This window comes from Anser anser (assembly GCF_964211835.1).
Source record: "Anser anser genome assembly, chromosome: Z".
Lineage (NCBI taxonomy): Eukaryota > Metazoa > Chordata > Aves > Anseriformes > Anatidae > Anser > Anser anser.
In genome coordinates, this window is record NC_139723.1 from 88392798 (window position 1) to 88411477 (window position 18680).

An 18680-nucleotide genomic window follows, 5' to 3' on the forward strand; every position below is an offset into this window, starting at 1 on the left:
CAGAGCAGCTAGGTGAAAATCACGGTGTCAAGTCAGATCAGTGAAGAAACATTACCACTTCAAACAGTAAAAAAGTCAAAAGAAATTTGAAATTGAACAGGCCGGCAACTGAAGGCCACGTAGTGTCTGTGAAGCGTCGGATAGGTTGTGAACCCGGAATACCCAGTCAATGGGGAAACAGGGGAGGGTCCCGGTCGTCGAGAAAGAAAGTACATAAACCGTACTGTGTGACTAGTAGGCGTGCTCCTGCTTGTGGGACGCGTGCCATTGCGATCGCAAATAAATTACTACTTCACTGAGATCCCCGCCTGAGCCTAAGCTACTGGCTACGGAGTGCTTCTCACACTCCCTGCGCGTAATCCTGGCTACAATATACCGCGTTATCGAAGGTGCCTTTTAAACAACATTGATAGAAACTCAGGGGGCGATAGTACTGACCCTGGGTGTGGAACTATCCACGCAGGGAATAATCCACACTGCACCAAATATGGTAGCCACAGGAACGCCAATATACATAGCGCACGCCAGATGCAACGTGAGAATCCTGCAACTGGATGGCCTGTCGCAAATGGCGAAAGGTGGTACTGGCTACGTGGCAATAAAGCCAGGAAGGTGTTGCCCCTGGGATGGAAGGGAGCTTGCACCCTGGAGGCAATAATTCCAAACGTAACTATTATTGAAGACCCACAAAGCCAAAGGCCCCTTGAGACCACACGCAGGATTAAGCGGACTCCAGACAATTCTCTAGTAAAATTCTCTAGTATTTCACAGCTTTGCAAGGTGGTTTTTACCTTGGTTAGGGGTGGGTGAATTAGAAAAAGCTATTGTAAATATCTCCGCTATAACTGAAGAACTAGAAAATAAGTTTGATAAGTTTGCAAAAATAGGACTGTAGAATCAAATAGTATTAGATTCATTAATAACCTCATAAGGAGGAGCGTGCACTGTAATTAATGCTAGTTGCTGTATATACGTAGATCAAATGGGACGAATTTGACTGATATTTGGGGGGAAAAAAAAGTATACTGGGGGGGCGTGGGGGGGAAAGATCCTACATAGAGTAGCTCAAGATGACAGTTCCTGGGCATTTAGAAACATTTGGGAGAAACTAACTTCGTGGTTACCTGAACAGAATTGGCTCAAACAACTATTTGTTGGTATTGTAAAAATAATGGCATTGTACGCCTACCATCCCCCGTGACATCCGAAGAAGACTATTGTGCCTTAACGTTGGAGAAACTCAAGAGCGCGGTACGTGAAGAGGTGCAAAAACAACAGTAGGAGTAAGGAAAGGAGAGGAGGGAACTGTGAGAAACTAAGTTGTGTTTTTGCAGTAGAGAACTAATTTTCTGTGTTCCGAGGTAGTTGTGCAGTCATAATGAGGAGAAACGCTACGTGGGTAAGCGGACAGTAGGCGGCCTCACTGTTCCGAAATAAGGCAGAAGCTTGAGGAAAAACAGGTTGAGCAGGCTGGGAACGGTAAAACAAAGATCACAGGTTCCTGAAACAGAAGAAAGGGAAAAAAAAAAAAAAAGGAAATAAGAAGGGAGCAATTAAAGGGTTGAAAAAGAAGTAAAATTGTACATACATGGTATAGAGGAGCGTCGAGCAGCTTGTGAACCTGCAGTACTCGGCCAATGAGGACACAGGGGAGGGGATCAGGCGTCGGGGAATAGGGAATAAAAGTTGATGCTGTGCTTACTGCAATGCGCTCCTGATCGGCAGGACGCCCGCCACTGCAACCGCGAATAAAATAGCCTCAGAGAAGATCGTGTGTCAAGAAAATTATTTGAGACGTTTCTCGCAGATATACTTGACGAGGGAGGACCAAGAACACCCCGCCCTTCTTTAAAAAAAAAAATAAAAAAATAAAAAAAGGCATCACAGGGGCAGCCTCAGGGTCGCCTTCCCACAGGGAAGCGGCGCCGTGATTGGCTGGACCGTGAGGGCGGAAGTGGCGTCACGGCTAGCCTTAACTCAGGGCGGAAACGCTCCGTGATTGGCTCGGAGGAACCCAGGGCGGAGGTGCCGTGCAGGGCTTGCCGGCACTATGGGCGGAAGCTGTCGGGCCGGGCCGCGCTGGGCTCAGCTCGGGCCGGGCCGCCGAGGCGCGGTGCCGCAACGAGGTTGGTGGTCGGTGCCGCCCCGGGCCGGGCCGGGAGGGGACGAGGCGGCGGGCGGTTGGGGCGCCACGCGGTCGGCGGCTTCTGCGGAAACGGCCCTTGTGCGGGGCGGGGGCGGCGCCGCGCCGGAGCGGAGCGGACCGGGCGTGCGGAGGGATCTGCACTGCGCGGGGCTGCGGAGGGCTGGGGGGGAGGGGGGCGAAGCGGCGCGGGGGGGGCGGTTGCGTGCGCTTGGCCGACTCCCCTCTGGGGCGGATGGACTGCTCCGTCCCGCGGCATGCTGGGAGCTGTAGTTCTGTGGTGCGCGGCCGGTCTTTCCCCGAGCCGGGGCCGGGGCCGGGGCCGGGCCGTGCGCGCCGGGAGGCGCAGGTTGCCGCTGGCTGCGAGCGCGGCTGCCGGCGGTGAGGCGAGCGAGAGCCTTCGGGGGCGCTTCCCCGGAGCGTCGGGCCGGGAGGGGTGGGGGCTGCGGCGGCCGGGCGCGGGTCCTCGCTGCGCTCGATCGTCGGGCTGCGCCTCGGAGGTTTTCCTCCCCCCGCGTGCTGACGGCCGGCTCTCTCCTTTCCCTGCGGCTCACCAGGGCAGAAGCAGCTCCCCGCCGCTGGGACCCCCGCGGGGTTTGTCGCCGAGCGAAGGTGGCGCGGCAGCTGAAGGGAGGAAAGCTGCAGCTGGCGTGCTGCAGTCGCAGGTTTCCCAGGAGAAAGAGCAGCCCGTCTGTCCCAGCTGTCTGGGTAAGTCGCAGCGACCTCCGGGTGAAATCCAGGCGTGAAGGGGATTTTGGTGGCTCTCTTACACAGCTAGTCCTACCAAAGATCGCATCGGTTACGAAAAGTAGTAGTAACCTTGTAGTTTGCGTGTTCTGTAACATCTGTAGCACAATAAACTGGCAGGTGAAGAAATGAGCGGGTACAAATACACGTGACTCCATCGCTGAGATTAAATAACGTGCAGGTTGTTCTGCGTTTTGTCTTTCAAAGCGCGTTGTTTGACTCGGTGATCCTTAACGATGATCCTCGGTGGTCCCTTCCAACTCAGGATATTCTACGATTCTGTTGTTGCCGAGCGCCTGAGCTTTTTGCTCACATTACTGAGGAAAGGAATGGCTGTGCTTCTTCCCCACCCCCCTCTCTTTTTCCTTTTTTTTCCTCTCCTCTTCTCCCTCGATGACGGGGACTCGAAATGTTTTTCTCAGATGTCCATGCGAAAATTTAAAAAAAAAAAAAAAAAAGAAGCTGATGGTGAACACTGACAGAATTGGGTGACACTTTCAAGGTAGAGGGCAAAGAACGTGGAAATTTCTAGTACGTTAGTGTTACTCTGTTAGCAAAACTGACGTACACGCCGCTTGCTGTTCCCAGTTTTTTGGTTTGGCCTGGTTTTCCTTTCAGAAGTCTCCCCGAAGGCCTTTGTGGACAAAACTTTGTCCCGCTTCAGCTTTAAGAATTATCCTAGAAATAATGAACAAGTGCTTGCAGGGCTTTCCGGAACGCTAGTTGTGGTCAGTCAAGAACGACTTGGGAGGCAATTCCTTTCGTGGAATTGCAGAGTGATCGAGAGATCAAGGCCAGCGTTGTGAAGAAATAGTGCCAGGTTATAGTCACAGGTGACTGCCTTCTGAAGGGAACAGAGGCTCCCATCTGCAGACCAGACCATCTTTACCGAGAGCTTTTCTACCAGCCTGCGGCTTGGATCAGGGACATTGCTAGCGAGCTTATGAGCTTAGTTCAAACTTCAGATTATTCCCTACTCCTGCTCTTTCACGTGGGTACCAACAAAGTTGCAGCAAGAAGTCTGTGTTCAATCAAAATAAATTTCAGGGCCCTGGGAAGATAGCTGAAGGATTCAGAAGCACAGGTTATCGTCTAGCATTTTGGGATATATTAAACACAGCGTAGCCAGCTGGTCAAAAGAGGTGATTCTCCCACTGTATTTAGCGTTGGCGAAGCCTCTCCTTCAATATTGTGTGCGATTCTGGGCTCTACAATATAAAAAGAACGTTAAGATCCCTGAAAGCGTACAGAGGAGGGCAACAAAGCCGGTAAAAGGATTGGAAGGCACGCCCTGTGTGGATGCTACGGTACTTCTGCTAGCTCCTCGGAATTGTATATAGTCACGAGTAACACTCCTGATTCTAAATACATAGTCTTTCCCTGCATATAAGCCGAACGCTATTCTACAATCGTTTGCTTCTTCCGGCAGTGGATTCTGTCTTTCAGTGATTTATGGGTACTTTACATGTCCTGGATATTGCTTTCCAGATACCTGGAGCTTGCTAGCTTTTCTGTCTCCCAGACGTGTGGCTGGTAGTGGTCTAGTCTTGTGAGCTGTGCTGCCGTGAAGTCTGTCACCTGTTGATGCTGAAGGTACTTTTCTAGAAAGAGGAAGGTGGTAGGTACAGTTTCACACCAGGACATCAACAAAATCACGTACTCTTTTTATCATCTCCAGACGTGTTTCCTTCGGTGGCTTCTGGACTTTGGTCCATATTGTAGGCCCCGAGAAGGAAGGAGGTTGGCTTTTCATAACCACAGTTTCTTCCAGCTGTTTCAGATGGATTTCATGGTTGATTCTAGTTGAAATGACTGCCTCAGGAAAAAAAAATAACAAAAATGATAGTCCAAACAACTTAAAAAAAAATAAAAATAAAAAACAAACGAAAACACCGCTCCCATTTCCTCACAGCTTATTCATTTGCTGTGGTATCTTCTTTATGGAAAGAAGTGTCCTTTCCTTCCCAAGCTGTAAAGGAAGAGTTCAGGTACTCTTCACTTGTGCGCTTTAATCTGTGACGTGTTTGTTCGCATAGAACTTCTGGGAAGTTTGGCGGTAGAGTTTAGGGTTTACATGTTAGGTAAACAGAAGTATCGCTCAACTCAGAACATAGTTAAATAAAAGTACAATATTTATTTAAAATGAATAAGTGTGTGTCTATAGTCTTGTGTCCTTTCTTTGCAGAACTCAATAGTTAGCCTTTATACATATTTCTAAGTTGCCCGGTTTATCAGTGTACAACACAGCATTCGGGAATATCATCTGAGATTTTAGGTGAAGAGGACTGTCCTTTGTTCAGTTGTGCACTCTTGTGTGTCAGCCCTGATTCTGAACCGTATAAAAGCTGGAAACTTCTTTCCGGTTTTCTCTCTAACCTCACTGAAGTGTGGGTACTTCCCAGCGTACGTGATACTATTCAGCATGTGGATATTCTGTTTCCTCACACTAGCTACAATTCCGGTGAAGTTACACATCTTGAGCCTGCATGTTAGTGTTTCATCCTTTCAGTTCCACAAAAGGAGGGTTCAGTGGAAGTTTTGAATCCTGTAGAGTGGAATACAGGTTTTTAGCCTCAAAGGCTTTAGTTCTTTTTCCCTGGTGAGCTTTGGAACAGAAGATATGTAACATTAACAGTTTTTTAGTATTCATTTCAGGACTCTTTGACAGCCCTCCAGGATCCGATGATGCAAAGCTCACTGACATATCCTACCCAGGAGACCAACAATCTGTGACATTTGGAACCAAATCCCAGGTGGGAAACGTAAGCGATCAAAGTGGAGCAAGAATTCGTGTTGAGCATGGGGATTCAAATAACAAGTGCATTTTCGGGAACTGGCTCTATCCTTCATCGCAGGTGAAAGCAGCTCTGCGGGCCCTCCAAGGAGGCACCTCTGCAGTGATTGCAAGTGGAACCCACCCAAAGATCTCGGGTCATGTCATCACAGATGTTGTGGAAGGGAAGAAAGTTGGAACTTTTTTTTCAGAGGTAAAACCTGCAGGTGAGTACGGAAGTAACATGTACATTGGGAGCTGTAGAGATTTCCTGGAAGTTTAGGGTCGAAATTTGGCTAGGCCTGCCTGTTCAACAAATGGGAAACTACGCTCTGCTTGACAAACGGCTTTTGAAAGGTAATTTTTAATGTTGGAATAGAACATCTTGAATCCTCTGCTCGGGTTCCTTCCAGCTGATGACTTGCTGCATCAGACTTGCATTCAAAGAACTAGGTAGAATTTGTATTGCTTTTAGTCTTAGAGGTTATCATCTATTATTGAAGATTTCAGGGTGAAAGCGTGCATATAGAATGTACGGCTGAACTAAGATAGTGTGTAGTTTGGGTTTTTGTCGTAAGTTCTTTTAATGACTCGGTCTTTTGTTACCGTATGTAGGAATGTTTTCCTGCCTCTGTGTTGCTGTGACAATGTAACAAGGGCCGCAGAAAGTCAGACCAAAGATCAGTGATCTTAGCAGAATGGAACGAGTATAGAGCGATACTTGTGACTTGCACTTTAAGACAAGCCAATGCCTTTGAGTATAAAAACGCTTAATGTGTTTCTTGTAAAAATCGGCCATATCCTTTGAACCCATGTAAACACTTAGCATCCGTGGGTCACAGCAGTCACGAGCCTTAACTAGGTATTGTGCGTAAACTCTGGAGCTAGCACTATGTGGAGAACTGCTTCCTTTATTTTGTGTGTGTTTGTGGGCAGGAGGAGCGTTGAAGTTTGCTTCCTGCTAGCTTTTGATGCCCCCGCCTTCTGTATGGAAAGAGAACATGGGTGATCGATCTCTGTTCAACTTCTATGATATGAGACATCGTCTTTTCCCTCATCGTCTCTTTGTCACATGAAAAAGGTTTTTTCTTAGTCCTTTTCTACAGAAACTGTTCCAAAAGTTTGGTGATCCCTGTTTCTCTTGGCTGAAACTGTTTTTATTCTACTGTGACCTTTTTAAGATAGGCAAAAATAAAATTCTGTGTAGCATCCAAGATGCAAATGAACCCTCAGTTTATGAGATAGCAAGGCTAACTTTGAGTTTTGATTAGACTGGTGATGTTTCTTGTTGCCTTTCCTAGGCCTTTTCCAAAAGCTTAAACGTGTAAGTTGCTCTTCGATGCTGATGAGCATTGAGGTGATGTTTTCATAGGATTATGTGCAGTACCAAGGCCTGATTTCCCCTTTTGCCTCTGCATTTCTTCACGTTTATCTGCTTTGAATTGTACTTGCTATTTGGTTGCATAGTGGCTGCAAAGGAATCACAGGCTGGTTGAGGTCGGAAGGACCTCCAGAGGTCACCTAGTCCAACACCCCTGCTCAAGCAGAGCCACCCAGATCTGGTTTTCCAGGACCACGTCCAAACAGGTTTTGAAACCTCACAAAGACTGTGACTCCACGACCTCCCTGGGCAGCCTACGCTAGTGCTCAGTCACCCTCACAGCGAAAAAGTATTTACTGATGTTCAGGAAACCACAGGAGGGGAACATCCTATGTTTCGGCCTGTGTCTGTTGCCTCCTTTTTTGTTCCTTGGGTACCAGTTAGAAAAGTCTGGCTTTGTCTTCCTTCCACCCTCCCTTCGTGTATTTACAGACATCGATGAGATCCCCTCCAAGCCTCCTCTTCTCCAGGCCGAACGGTCCCAGCTCTCCCAGCCTGTCCTCATAGGAAAGGTGCTTCAGTCCCTTACCATCCTCGTGGCCCTCCGTTGGACTCTTTGCAGTGTGTCCAGGTCTCTCTTGTACTGGGAGGCCCAGGCCCAGCACTCCAGGTGCGGCCTCACCGTTCCTGAGCAGAGGGGGAGGATCGCCTTTCTTGACCTGCTGGCAATACTTTGCCTAATGCCACCCAGGATACCCTCAGCTGCTTTTGCAGCAAAGGCACATTGCTGTTTCGTGTTCAAGTTGGCGTCCACCAGGAAACTTAGCTCCTTTTCCGAGAAGTTCCTTTCTGGGAAAAAGTGCGATATCAGCGCTTTTCACTTTGTCCTACTGCAATAAATTTGTATCAGCTATAAAGCTTTTCATCTTGTAACCCCACGTCTCAGACAATTACAAATATGGTGAACAGCAAAAGTAAAGGTGAAATCTTACTGCGACCCTTCCTCTACCATGGAACGTGGTTACTCCCATTCTTTCTTTTGTCTTCTGTCTTCCAAAACACACTTTAAATACTCAGGTAACTTTTTAAAATGAACTCTTATCTCCTCGCGTGTGTCACTCTTTTTCAAAGAACACGAAAATACGCTCTACTTTATAAAGTATGACCTCGCTTTAAAAAGCTGTTTTAACACTCCTTAATTAAGTCTTCTTAATCAAGTGTCCACTAGTTCTTTTCTTAACTCCTGTTATTTTCCTTAACGTGGGAATTCCTGCTCTGGCAATTTCTGTAGGACGCTTCTGAAATAGAAGTCCGGGCCTATTAGTCACATTTCAAGTCATCTGTCCTACAGACAATTTCAAGAGAGTTAAAAATGAAAATGTAGCTTATCTGTGAGCTACTTGAGAACTCCTTAGTGAAATGCTGCGTGAGCCTTTTGACTTGTTACTTCTGCTTCTGTTTCAAAACTTGTTCTGTATCGTTTCAGTTTGAGACAGGTTCTTTGATATCCATGCCACGAAGAAAACCTTTCTTCTGTAAGAACCCTTCAGTGTGCACAGGGAGAGGCGTGGAGAGAGCAGCTATTCTGCAAGCTGTTACGCATGCCGCTTTTGGCTTCCAGTGCTGTTTGTACATTCCCGTGTTGTTTTGCAATCTTTTCTCTTTTCGTTAGTTGTCTAACTAAACTTTTTCAAAGGATGCCTCCCTGTTTTCAGTTTTCTCCTACGCCCTGAGATTTAGCCGTCCTTGTATTCTTTTGCTCTTTGTCAAGTCTCTTTGATACAAGCTGTGTGCAGCTTTGATACAAGCTTGTTTGTCCCCTGTGACCTGGATGATCTTGCTGAATCTCCGTGATGCCTTGGAAAGGGCTATGCTCGGGGACCGTGGCAGCATTTTGGTATCTGATACAGATTTTCCTGTTCTGGCATACAGTGAATTTCTTTGATATGTCTATTAGGACCGTACCTGTTTTCCTGCTTTGAGTAAGGAGTTGGAAGATGAAAGGTTAGCGTTCCTTTCCTCCCACATGGGCTGTAACCTTTGTCTGCGTGTCTTGTGGTTGTGTTTTGTTTGTTTGTTTGTTTTGGCAGGCCCTCCAGCAGAGCAGCAGGGTGAAAGGGCTCGAGCTGGTGGCAGGACCCTGGCAGCTCTGCAGCCTGAGCAGGTGAGAGAACAGTATGTGCTCACTCTTTAAGGTTGGGAACACGTGGCAAGCCTTAAAATACAGGTTTATAACACAAATGGGTCCTGGAAAAAATCAGCTGGCTCCAAGCATTCAGGGAGTCAAGACGGTGAGAAGATGTGTCAGTAGAAATGAGCTGAAGTGAGCCAGATGTCAAACACCATGGACTTCATATAAGGATGCAGTTCAGAAACTTTTCTCTTTCAGAGAGCGGAGATTGATTATTGTCTTGCTGACTTATTACCTGATCAGAGAGAAGAAATTCTCTTGGCAAACGAGGACTTAGAAGAAGCTGAAAATAAAGGTAATATTATGGGTCCTTTCATGGTACTCCTGTTGTCATGAGCTTTTCTGGGCCTCAAAGGAAATGAGCAGAACTAGAATATTCCGTCACCTGCAATTGGATATTATGGCTGTCACAGGTTAGTGAGCCCAGGACTTTGAGAGCTTGTCAGTGGAAACAGCTGCAGCTTCCATAATTACATGAGAGATGTCTTCATCAGAGAAGACAGAGAGGCCTTTGAAAACAGCAACCCACGGCATTGTTTAAAAAAAAATAAAAATCTAAATAAATAAATAAATAGCGTTTTCTTTTGCCAAAGGAGGCTCGCTTTAGAAATTGAATATAGAAAGTATCTGCCCTGTTATCGTCATGTATGAAATAGCATGAGTATCTCCTGGGCTGGTTAACGTAATGTTTGGCCCCTGTGGGGAAGGTTGTTACTGAAAAATGATGCTTTCCAGAACGAACCATATTACCTTCTGACCGAGGAAAGTACAGTTCAGGCAGCATAGACTAAATCCGTTCTTTTGTGTTCGAGTGGTGCATCGAGAAGCTGGTCTTGGGTTAGAAAATGTGTGAAACTGGCACGTCACAAACTGTAATGCAGAGAGATCTTTGATAACAAAAGCGTATTTCTGTTGGTGAGTTACTGGAAGGCTGCAAGAAGTCTTGCCTCAAAAGACTCTTCTGAAATGAATTCTGTTGCCATCCCAATTTTTTTTTTCTACGGGCACATTCTTGGGACTTGCTTCTGCAATGTCGAGAGTTATGCAGGGTTGGTTTTTGATACCCAGCGTAGAGAAGGAGTTAGCTTACATTCAGGTGCTGCGGTTTCTGCACGTGTCTTATAACGTAGGTTCCCTGCTTAACTTGCAATTTATGAGGTTCCTACCAATGAGCACTTTCCTGTCCATGCCGAACGCAGCTGAGTTGCAGGCTACCATTAAACATCAAATGTTTAATATAGATTGTTAATAACAAATCACAACTGTTAAGAATATATGCTAAAAAAAATAAGCACAGAAAGTAGAAGCTCTAGGCTGTGAGTGGTCTGTCCCATACTGATACTGCATGTTTGCACTGAGGCAGAATGATTGCTTTTACTCACTTGTGGAGCGATGAGTCTAGGCTCTCACTGCTAGTATTTTTAGCAAGACGGATTGAGCATTTCTCTAACATATGAGCAAGTGTTTGAGGAGCAAGTGATGGGTATGGGCACTTAGAAAGAGGCTGCCAAAGGGCAGCTTCCTATTTTATAACTGAATTTTGTGAGCGTTGGTCCTCATTTCATACTGAAGGGGAGTATGCTCTAGTGAAGGGAGTATGTTCACGTGAAAGGAAAAGGCACTAGTCTCCCTCGTCTGCCATTATTACTTCCTTGCTGCTAGCTCTGTTCTTCATAGAAAGCCAGTATGTTTCCTCGTCACATTCTAGTCTGCCTTCCTAGACTTCAGCCTTTTGCCTCCTGGGTCTCTTGCCTTGCATAGACAATCTCTCCCCTTCTCCTCTTCTTCATCTCATTTGTAAACCTTTTATCAGGCTGATTCTTACTGGCTTCCCACCCCCACCCCCCGACCTTTTTCTATTTTTTCCTTTTTTTCTATTTTTTTTTTTTTACAGACTTAGGATGGCTTGTCTTGTTAGTTACTTTTCTTCCTGCCAGCCCCCAGCCTCAAGTTCTCCGATGCGACTTCAGAGGATCATCTTTGATACCTCCGCATCTGAATAATACGGTTTCTGTCCCATGCTGTAGCTGACGGCAGGACGGACTCTGAGTGCAGAGGAGAGGTTGCTTCCTCCCTAGTTTCCTATTGCGTCTCATACTGGTTTGGGTAAGCAATTTCAGAGGAAATTTGACTTCTCCGTGGAGCAGCGTGCGCCTGACAGCTAGCTGGAGACAGCACACACGGCATTGAGTCAGTGCTCCGAGTGCAGTCCTGAGTCGCAGTAAAGGTAAAACAATTGCAGACTGACAGTTTAGCTTCTAAGGAGCATATACAAATAGCACGTTTGCCTCTGATGCTTAAAAGGCGAGGTTCCGAGATCATATTTCACGGACTGCTTCCTATAGATTTCAAGAAATGCAATCGTTCTGAAGCACAGCCGCGCTTTAACGGAACAAACTGCCTTGAGACCCATTACGTGGGAGGGAAGCGGGGGCGTAAGTGACGTCAGGGCGTGCCCTCACCGAGGGCCAAAACGGCTCCGTGATTGGCTGGACCGTGAGGGCGGATGCGGTGTCCGAGCGAGCCGTCATTGAGGGCAGGAGCATTCCATGATTGGCTGGGAACCCAGGACGGAAGTGGCGTCACGGCTAGCCTTAACTCAGGGCGGAAACGCTCCGTGATTGGCTCGGAGGAACCCAGGGCGGAGGTGCCGTGCAGGGCTTGCCGGCACTGTGGGCGGCAGCGGCCGGGTCGGGGCGCTGAGGCGCGCTGCCGCAACGAAGTTGGTGGTCGGTGCCGCCCCGGGCACGGAGTAACGTGCACCCCGGGCACACGGCGCTTGCCAGCTTTACGGGAGCAGGTTATGTAGCGGGGCTACATAACACATAACAGCTTCAGCTGTCGGGGGAGGGGAAGGCGACGGGGTCTGGCCGCGATGCCGGGGCAGCGGGAGCCTCTCCGGCTGCCGAGCTTCAACCTGCCGCACAGCTCAGCTCAGCGCCGCGCAGCCGTTTCCTCGCTGCCTCAGTCCCCCCCCTCCGGGAAAGGCGGGAGAATCGGGGGTGGGGTGGGGTGGGGTGGGTAAAGCGTGCGGGTTGAGATAAAGACAGTTTAATAGGACAGCAAATTAAGAGAAAGTAACGACACCAACGTGTACGCACACGCAAAGCTACCGCCGCACGCTGCAATTGCTCACCGCACGCGTGTCCGGTTGCCCGGCCGGTTCCTGAGCAGCAGCCGCCCCCCGGCCGTCCTTCCCGGTTCCGGACACCCCTTCGCGGCCAGCTCGGGTCGCCGTCCCGGTCGCGTCTCCTCCCGGCTCCCGGAGCAGACAAAGCGTCTCCCCTCCGGCTCGAGCGCGCTCAGGGCTCGCAGCCCCTCCTCGTGCGGCGGCTCCGCTCCCCCGGTCGCCGCGCCGGGCCGAGCCCCGCGGCCCCGTGCCTCGCTCCGGAGGCGTCCGCAGGCGCTGAACGGAGGGTCGGAGGACCCCCGCCGGCGGCAGCCTTCTGCCGGGCCTTCCTTGCCGGCGAGAGCCCCCCGGCCGGCCGCGCGCAGGTCCCGCGGCGCTGCTCGGTGCCGCCGGGGCGGGCGGCCCGGGGCCCCGGCCAATGAGGCGGCGGGCGGCGGCGCGGCTCCGGGGAGATGGGCGGGGCATGCAAATCACGCCGGAGGGGAGGGGAGGGAGGGCGGGCGAAGGGGCGGGGCGAACGCTCGGAGGAGGCCGAGCTGCGCCAATCAGCGCGGAGCGGAGGTCGGGCGCAGGGGCTCGGTGGGCGGGGCACGCGGGCGGTGAGCCGCGGGGAGGGAGAGGCGGTGCCGGGGGCGGGGCATGCAAATTTCGCGCGGGGCCGAGCGAATCGGGCGCGCGGGGGCCCGAAGGGGCCGCTGGGAGGCCCCGTCGACGCGGCGGCGGGGCGCTCGGGGGTCGCGGCTGCGACCGGAGCGCCCGAGAGTGGGCGAGGGCGGCGGGTTGAGCCCCGGGAGGGCGGGGACGAGCGGTGGAGCAGCGGCCGTGAGGTGGGGGTGGTGGGCGCGGGATCGGGTGTCGTGGGGGGAGGGAGCGGCCGCCGCGGCTGGGCCTTTTGACTCAGCTGAAGTGTAGTGTGCGGTGCTTTGAGTTTGCTGTGTGTCGGCGTCGAGAGGAGTTTGTTTTGAGCGGCGTTTTGGGCTCGGGAGTTGGGTGTGGAGCCCGGTTCCGGGGGCGGTGCGCCGTTCCCCGGGAGGGTGCTGTGGGTGTCCGAAGACAGAGCTGGCCGGTGTTCGGCGGGGGAACGCCTCCCTTCCGCGGCGGGGCGCGGGGCGGGGCAGCGCCCCGGCAGCTGCCGCCCGGCCGCCGCAGGGGGTGAGGGAGCGCCGCAGGGTTCCTGGCTCCGCGGAGGAGCAGGTCGCGGCCCAGCGCGTGCGCTCGGTTCCCCCCTCGCTGCCCCTTCCGCGGGGCGGAACGGCTCTCTGCTCGCTTGCGCTCCTGGCAGCGCATGCCGTCCCTTTGCGCTGGGTAAGCGGCCGTCTCCGGCGTCCGGGGCAGCAGGTCACGCACTGCGGGCGGGGGGGGGGGGGGGCAGCACGTTTCTGAAGGGCTGCTTTTGAGAGGGGGAGTTAGGAGAATCTTACGGAGTAGAGAGAGAGCGCCGACAGCATTAAACTAGTGGATGCTGCTTAGCGTCTTTGCTAACTCTTGCGCATTGTGCAAATCAATCAAAGCAAGAAGCTTTGGGCCCCTTTCCAAGGTTAGTCTCTCGATAAGAGTGTGAGCCTGTCTTAAGAGACTGGCAGAAACCGGTCCTGCGGATGGACAAGAGCCGAGGAGCGACTGAGTCCGCGCAAAGACAAGAGGTCAACTAGCGGTGACGAGGAAGAGTCATCAACCTTCATCCCCCCGAGGAACCCCACCAGGAGACACTGTGCAAGCAAAGATGGGAGGAGTTGATGGAAATAACTCCTTGGAACCGATTTTAACGCGAAGCGGGGACAGGTTATGAATAGGTATAGGCGTACCGTGAAACTTTATGCGTACGTAACCCTGTGCTGCATACAACCACGGCAAATTGCTGCGTCGGGTGCGCACGACTTTGGTGGGACTACCCCCCGTGCTGCCCAGTGCTGAATAAACATACCTACTTTACGATCTTATTGATTGTGGACTCCGTTTGCCACAAGTCAGTTTGGCGAGCCAGCCAGGAGACGCTCTGCTCGGCTGCGGGATCGACTGCGGAGCGGATGCCCCTAGGTGCACCCCGAGTATTTTCCTCGGAGGAGCCTCCGCTCTCAGCCGCTCACCGCGGGAGCAGGCCAAGACCTCCTGACGCCGCAGACAAACGGTGCGTTTTACAGTACGGGAAGGGCCTGTAAGTCGTACGTGTGGCAGGGGCGGCCGGTAAATCGCGCAGAGACGTCTGGCGTGCAGCATAGTCCCCGTATGGGAGGAGGGTACCCTACAGGCTGACCGACCGAGCGGCCGCTGGCGATCTTGGGAGTAGATCGAGCAAATCCGAGGTTACCGCTGCATCCCAGTTTTGGGAGCCGGGACAGACCCGCTAATGACTGTATAAGAAGCAGGAGAAGGGTAAGCGGGCCTCTCAAAATTGTGACAAGGTTACCTGGGTAACATTTGCAGCTGCTGGAGGGATATTAATTGGAGCGGCAACAATTGTATGTCTTATTTGTAGGTGTCTGGGTGTGTCGTGTTGAAAGCATTTGTGTAAGCGTATGCGTTTGAGACAAAGTATTGTCGTGAAGCGAGCTACAAACAAGTCTGGTTGTTGTTTTAAGTGATATATTCCTGTGGGATGAACGAGAAGTGCGGGGGGGCCTCTTTGCGTGATTGCGCCGCGTGAGTGAGACGCAGCATCGCCGCGAGGCGAGCGCGGAGTTCCGATCCGCGGTTCCGTATTCTCCGCGAGGGGAACGGCCGGAGACGAACGAAGCGCACGACAGACCGAAAGGAAGCGCTGCTTTATCCCAGCGTTGACTGGTGGTGCCCAATGTACGGGCCCGCTGGTGTAGCTTGTAATCCTCTTAAATGTTTCGAGTGTGACAAGGAGAAAGGCGGGAGCATTATCTAAGGAACAGTTGAGAAGTTTGGGTATGTTCGCTGTGGTGTTTGGTCGGTTTCCCAAGTACTGGGGGGGGAGCGGGGCTGACTGATTATCAAAGCGGTAGAACGGAGAGTCACTTCTTTGGCGGTTCGGGCTTGAGCCCTGGGAATTTGGTAAGAAGGGGGAGAGCGAATTTATTTAGGCCTCAGTACCTTTTTAAACCCCCATACTGATGGATACGTAGGAGCGATTCCTTGTTTTGCGTGGGCTTACTAACAAAGTGCATGAGAAAAATTGGCATTCAGCTTGAAATTTGGTCCTGTTGAAATGTAAACTTTGTGGAAACGGTGGTATTGTTTGTCTAGAAGACGGAGGGCCGAGTGCTTCAGGTGTTTTCCCGAAGTCCTGTGGATTTACGATTGGAACGGGGCGCTTTAATAATCTGAAATAGTAAAGTTTGTATGTGGAAAGGAGAGTTTAATCCCAGAGAACCGGGACATTTGGGAAGAAGATTAGGAAAAGATAGTAAAAACCTGTCACAAGGCCCCAGTAAAAAAATAAAAATAAACCCTAAAAACTAAAAACCTGTCACTGGACCCCCAATCACTGGAGCCCCAGGTGTGGCTAATGAGGGTGGTGAGCCCAGCAGCCCCTCCTCATAAAAGGGCTGCACCTGGGTGCGGATGGCAACTGCAGGGCTGGTGGAGGAGGAAGACGATGAGGAGGCTGCAGTTGCAGTTTGTCTGCCTTGCGGCCCCTTTGCTGCCTGGGGGCAGCCAAGCTGGGTCCAGAAGGGTCTTAGAGAAACCTTAGAGCGTGGTGAGGTTACTGAGCGTTGCTGGGGCTACGGCAAGGAAGAAGGTGAGTGCAAGCAGGAGTCCCCAGGATCGTGGAAGTCCTGGGCAGCAGGGCTGCCTGTGTGCTGAGGCTGGGAGCGGGAGGACTCGCCGAAAGTTGGGGTGGGTGTGTGCGCGCACGTGCAGGCACGGTGATCCCTGTATGCAAGGAAAGCCCTGCGTGTCTGTGCACGTGCTGTCATTCTTCGTTAATCTGAGCGACTCGTACTGTAATGCCGTTGACATATAGCGACTGCAGATGACATACAGTGTTACAAGGCAACTAACGTTGTACAACTCAAAGGACTGCCTATGCTCACCCCAGACACCCCTGAGGGTTTTCAGGCTGCCCCGTACTTCTGCATCACCCGCCAAGTGCACCCAGGTCCTTGAGCAAAAGCAATCCCACGGATGGCTTTGCCTTTGCCTGAGGCAGGAATAAGTCAGACTGTCTTCCCCAGTATGTTTTGTTTTTTGTTTGTTTGTTTGGTTGCTTTTTTTAAATGCGCTGCAAGGACTTTATCCCTTTCTATGTGTGTAGGAGTTTTGATTGGGCAGGGCTAGCTCGATTGGCAGACTAACCAGGTGGCTGTTGCTGCATGTGCATCTGTGGTGGTTTTACCTTGCTAGGCAGCTGAACTCCACCACAATTGCTCTTTCACTCCCCCTCCTCAGAAGAGGAGGGGAAGAAGAAACGGAAAGAAACAACTCATGGGTTGAGATAAGGATAATTTAATTAAAAGGAAAAATAATTATTAAGGGAAAATTGTTATTAAATAATTTAACTAAAGGGAAAGGGGGGAAAAAAAAAACACACAAAGGCTGTGTGGAAGTGCAGAGGAAAGAAATCACTCTCCACTTCCCACCAATGGGCGATGCTTGACCACGGCCTTGAAGCAGGGCCTCAACGCATGTACCCATTGTTCGGGAGGACAGATGTTTTCACAGTGAGAGCCCACCCCTCCCCTCTTCTTCCTTTTTCCACCTTCTATTGCTGAGTGTGGCATCATATGGTACGGAACATCCCTTCGGCTGCTTTACGTCAGCTGCCCTGCTGATGTTCCTTCCTCCCCTCTTGCCCACCCCCAGCCTGCTGGTGCTGGCTCGGGGGGGGCTTGAGGGAGTCCTGATGCTGTGCCAGCATTGCTCAGCAGTAGACACGACACCGCTGTGACACCGGTGCTGTTCTAGCTACACGTGCAGAGCACGGCACTGTGTGGGCTGCCCCAGGGAAAGTTAACTCCATCCCAGCCAGACCCAGTACAGCATCCCAATGTTTGAATGTCTCAGCACCCATTGCTTTCAGCATATTCTTTATCAGTCTGCTGTATTGCGTTTTTTTGTTTCTTTGTTTGTTTTCCTGGATGCTGGTGCGGGAGAAGGGACGTGGTATACCCATTCAATGCCATGCTGTTTGGCCCAGATGTTTACGAGGTCATTGTGGAAACGAGTGCCACTGTCTGATTCAATTATTTCTGGCGTGCCGTGTTGCCATGAGACCGTGAGAAAAAGTTGCATTTTTGCAGTAGAATGCGTTTTTGCGGTGGAAAATTCCACTAACCTTGCACATCCAAAAGTGATTGTGCAGGCATGACAGCAGCACAGCAGTGGAGAGGACGTTAAACAGATAAGGGGAAGGTCCCACTGTCCCCAGATAAGGAGGATAGGTAAGAAAAACAGGACGAGCAGTGCAAAATCAGTAAAAGCAAGAGATCGTGGGCCCTGTGGTCACAAGACAAGATGGGGGGTAGAAATTAACAGTTGGTCAAGTAAAATTGGATATACATGGTATAGCAACAAGTGTTGAGTAGCTTGTGAACCTGTAGTACTCAACCAGTGAGGAAACGGGAGGAATCAAGCGTTGGGTAAGAGGGAATATAAGGTTACGATAGACTTTTGCTGGTTGCTCCCGCTCGCAGGACCCCCGCTGCAGCAATCGTGAATAAAACAGCTTCACAGAAGACCCAGTCTGAGCAAGTTACTGAGGTTTTTCTCGCAAGACTTGCTTTTCAAAGCCCAGGATGGTGTTCCGGGTGGAAAGCTATGTTTCCGGCCCTGCGGTGGCTGCTTCCAGCACCCCGAGCACACGGCGCTTGCCAGCTTTACGGGAGCAGGTTATGTAGCGGGGCGGCCCTTCGGCTGTCGGGGGAGGGGAAGGCGACGGGGTCTGGCCGCGATGCCGGGGCAGCGGGAGCCTCTCCGGCTGCCGAGCTTCAACCTGCCGCACAGCTCAGCGCCGCGCAGCCGTTTCCTCGCTGCCTCAGTCCCCCCCCTCCGGGAAAGGCGAGAGAATAGGGGGTGGGGTGGGTAAAGCGTGCGGGTTGAGATAAAGACAGTTTAATAGGACAGCAAATTAAGAGAAAGTAACGACACCAACGTGTACGCACACGCAAAGCTACCGCCGCACGCTGCAATTGCTCACCGCACGCGTGTCCGGTTGCCCGGCCGGTTCCTGAGCAGCAGCCGCCCCCCGGCCGTCCTTCCCGGTTCCGGACACCCCTTCGCGGCCAGCTCGGGTCGCCGTCCCGGTCGCGCCTCCTCCCGGCTCCCGGAGCAGACAAAGCGTCTCCCCTCCGGCTCGAGCGCGCTCAGGGCTCGCAGCCCCTCCTCGTGCGGCGGCTCCGCTCCCCCGGTCGCCGCGCCGGGCCGAGCCCCGCAGCCCCGTGCCTCGCTCCGGAGGCGTCCGCAGGCGCT

The 18680-nt window shown here is 51.5% G+C and overlaps 1 protein-coding gene across 1 annotated transcript; it reads left to right on the forward strand.

Moving 5' to 3' along the window:
• Positions 1-568: 568 nt before the first annotated feature.
• On the forward strand, positions 569-9747 carry LOC310889564 (delta-1-pyrroline-5-carboxylate synthase-like; the record flags this gene model as incomplete). Its single annotated transcript, XM_083817149.1, has 8 exons — positions 569-612; positions 1982-2126; positions 2701-2851; positions 5546-5643; positions 5746-5890; positions 9075-9148; positions 9374-9470; positions 9589-9747. 8 exons carry the CDS (start codon positions 569-571, stop codon positions 9591-9593), a joined length of 759 nt encoding a protein of 252 aa, XP_083673275.1. The 3' UTR covers positions 9594-9747.
• Between the last annotated feature and the right edge of the window lie 8933 nt (positions 9748-18680).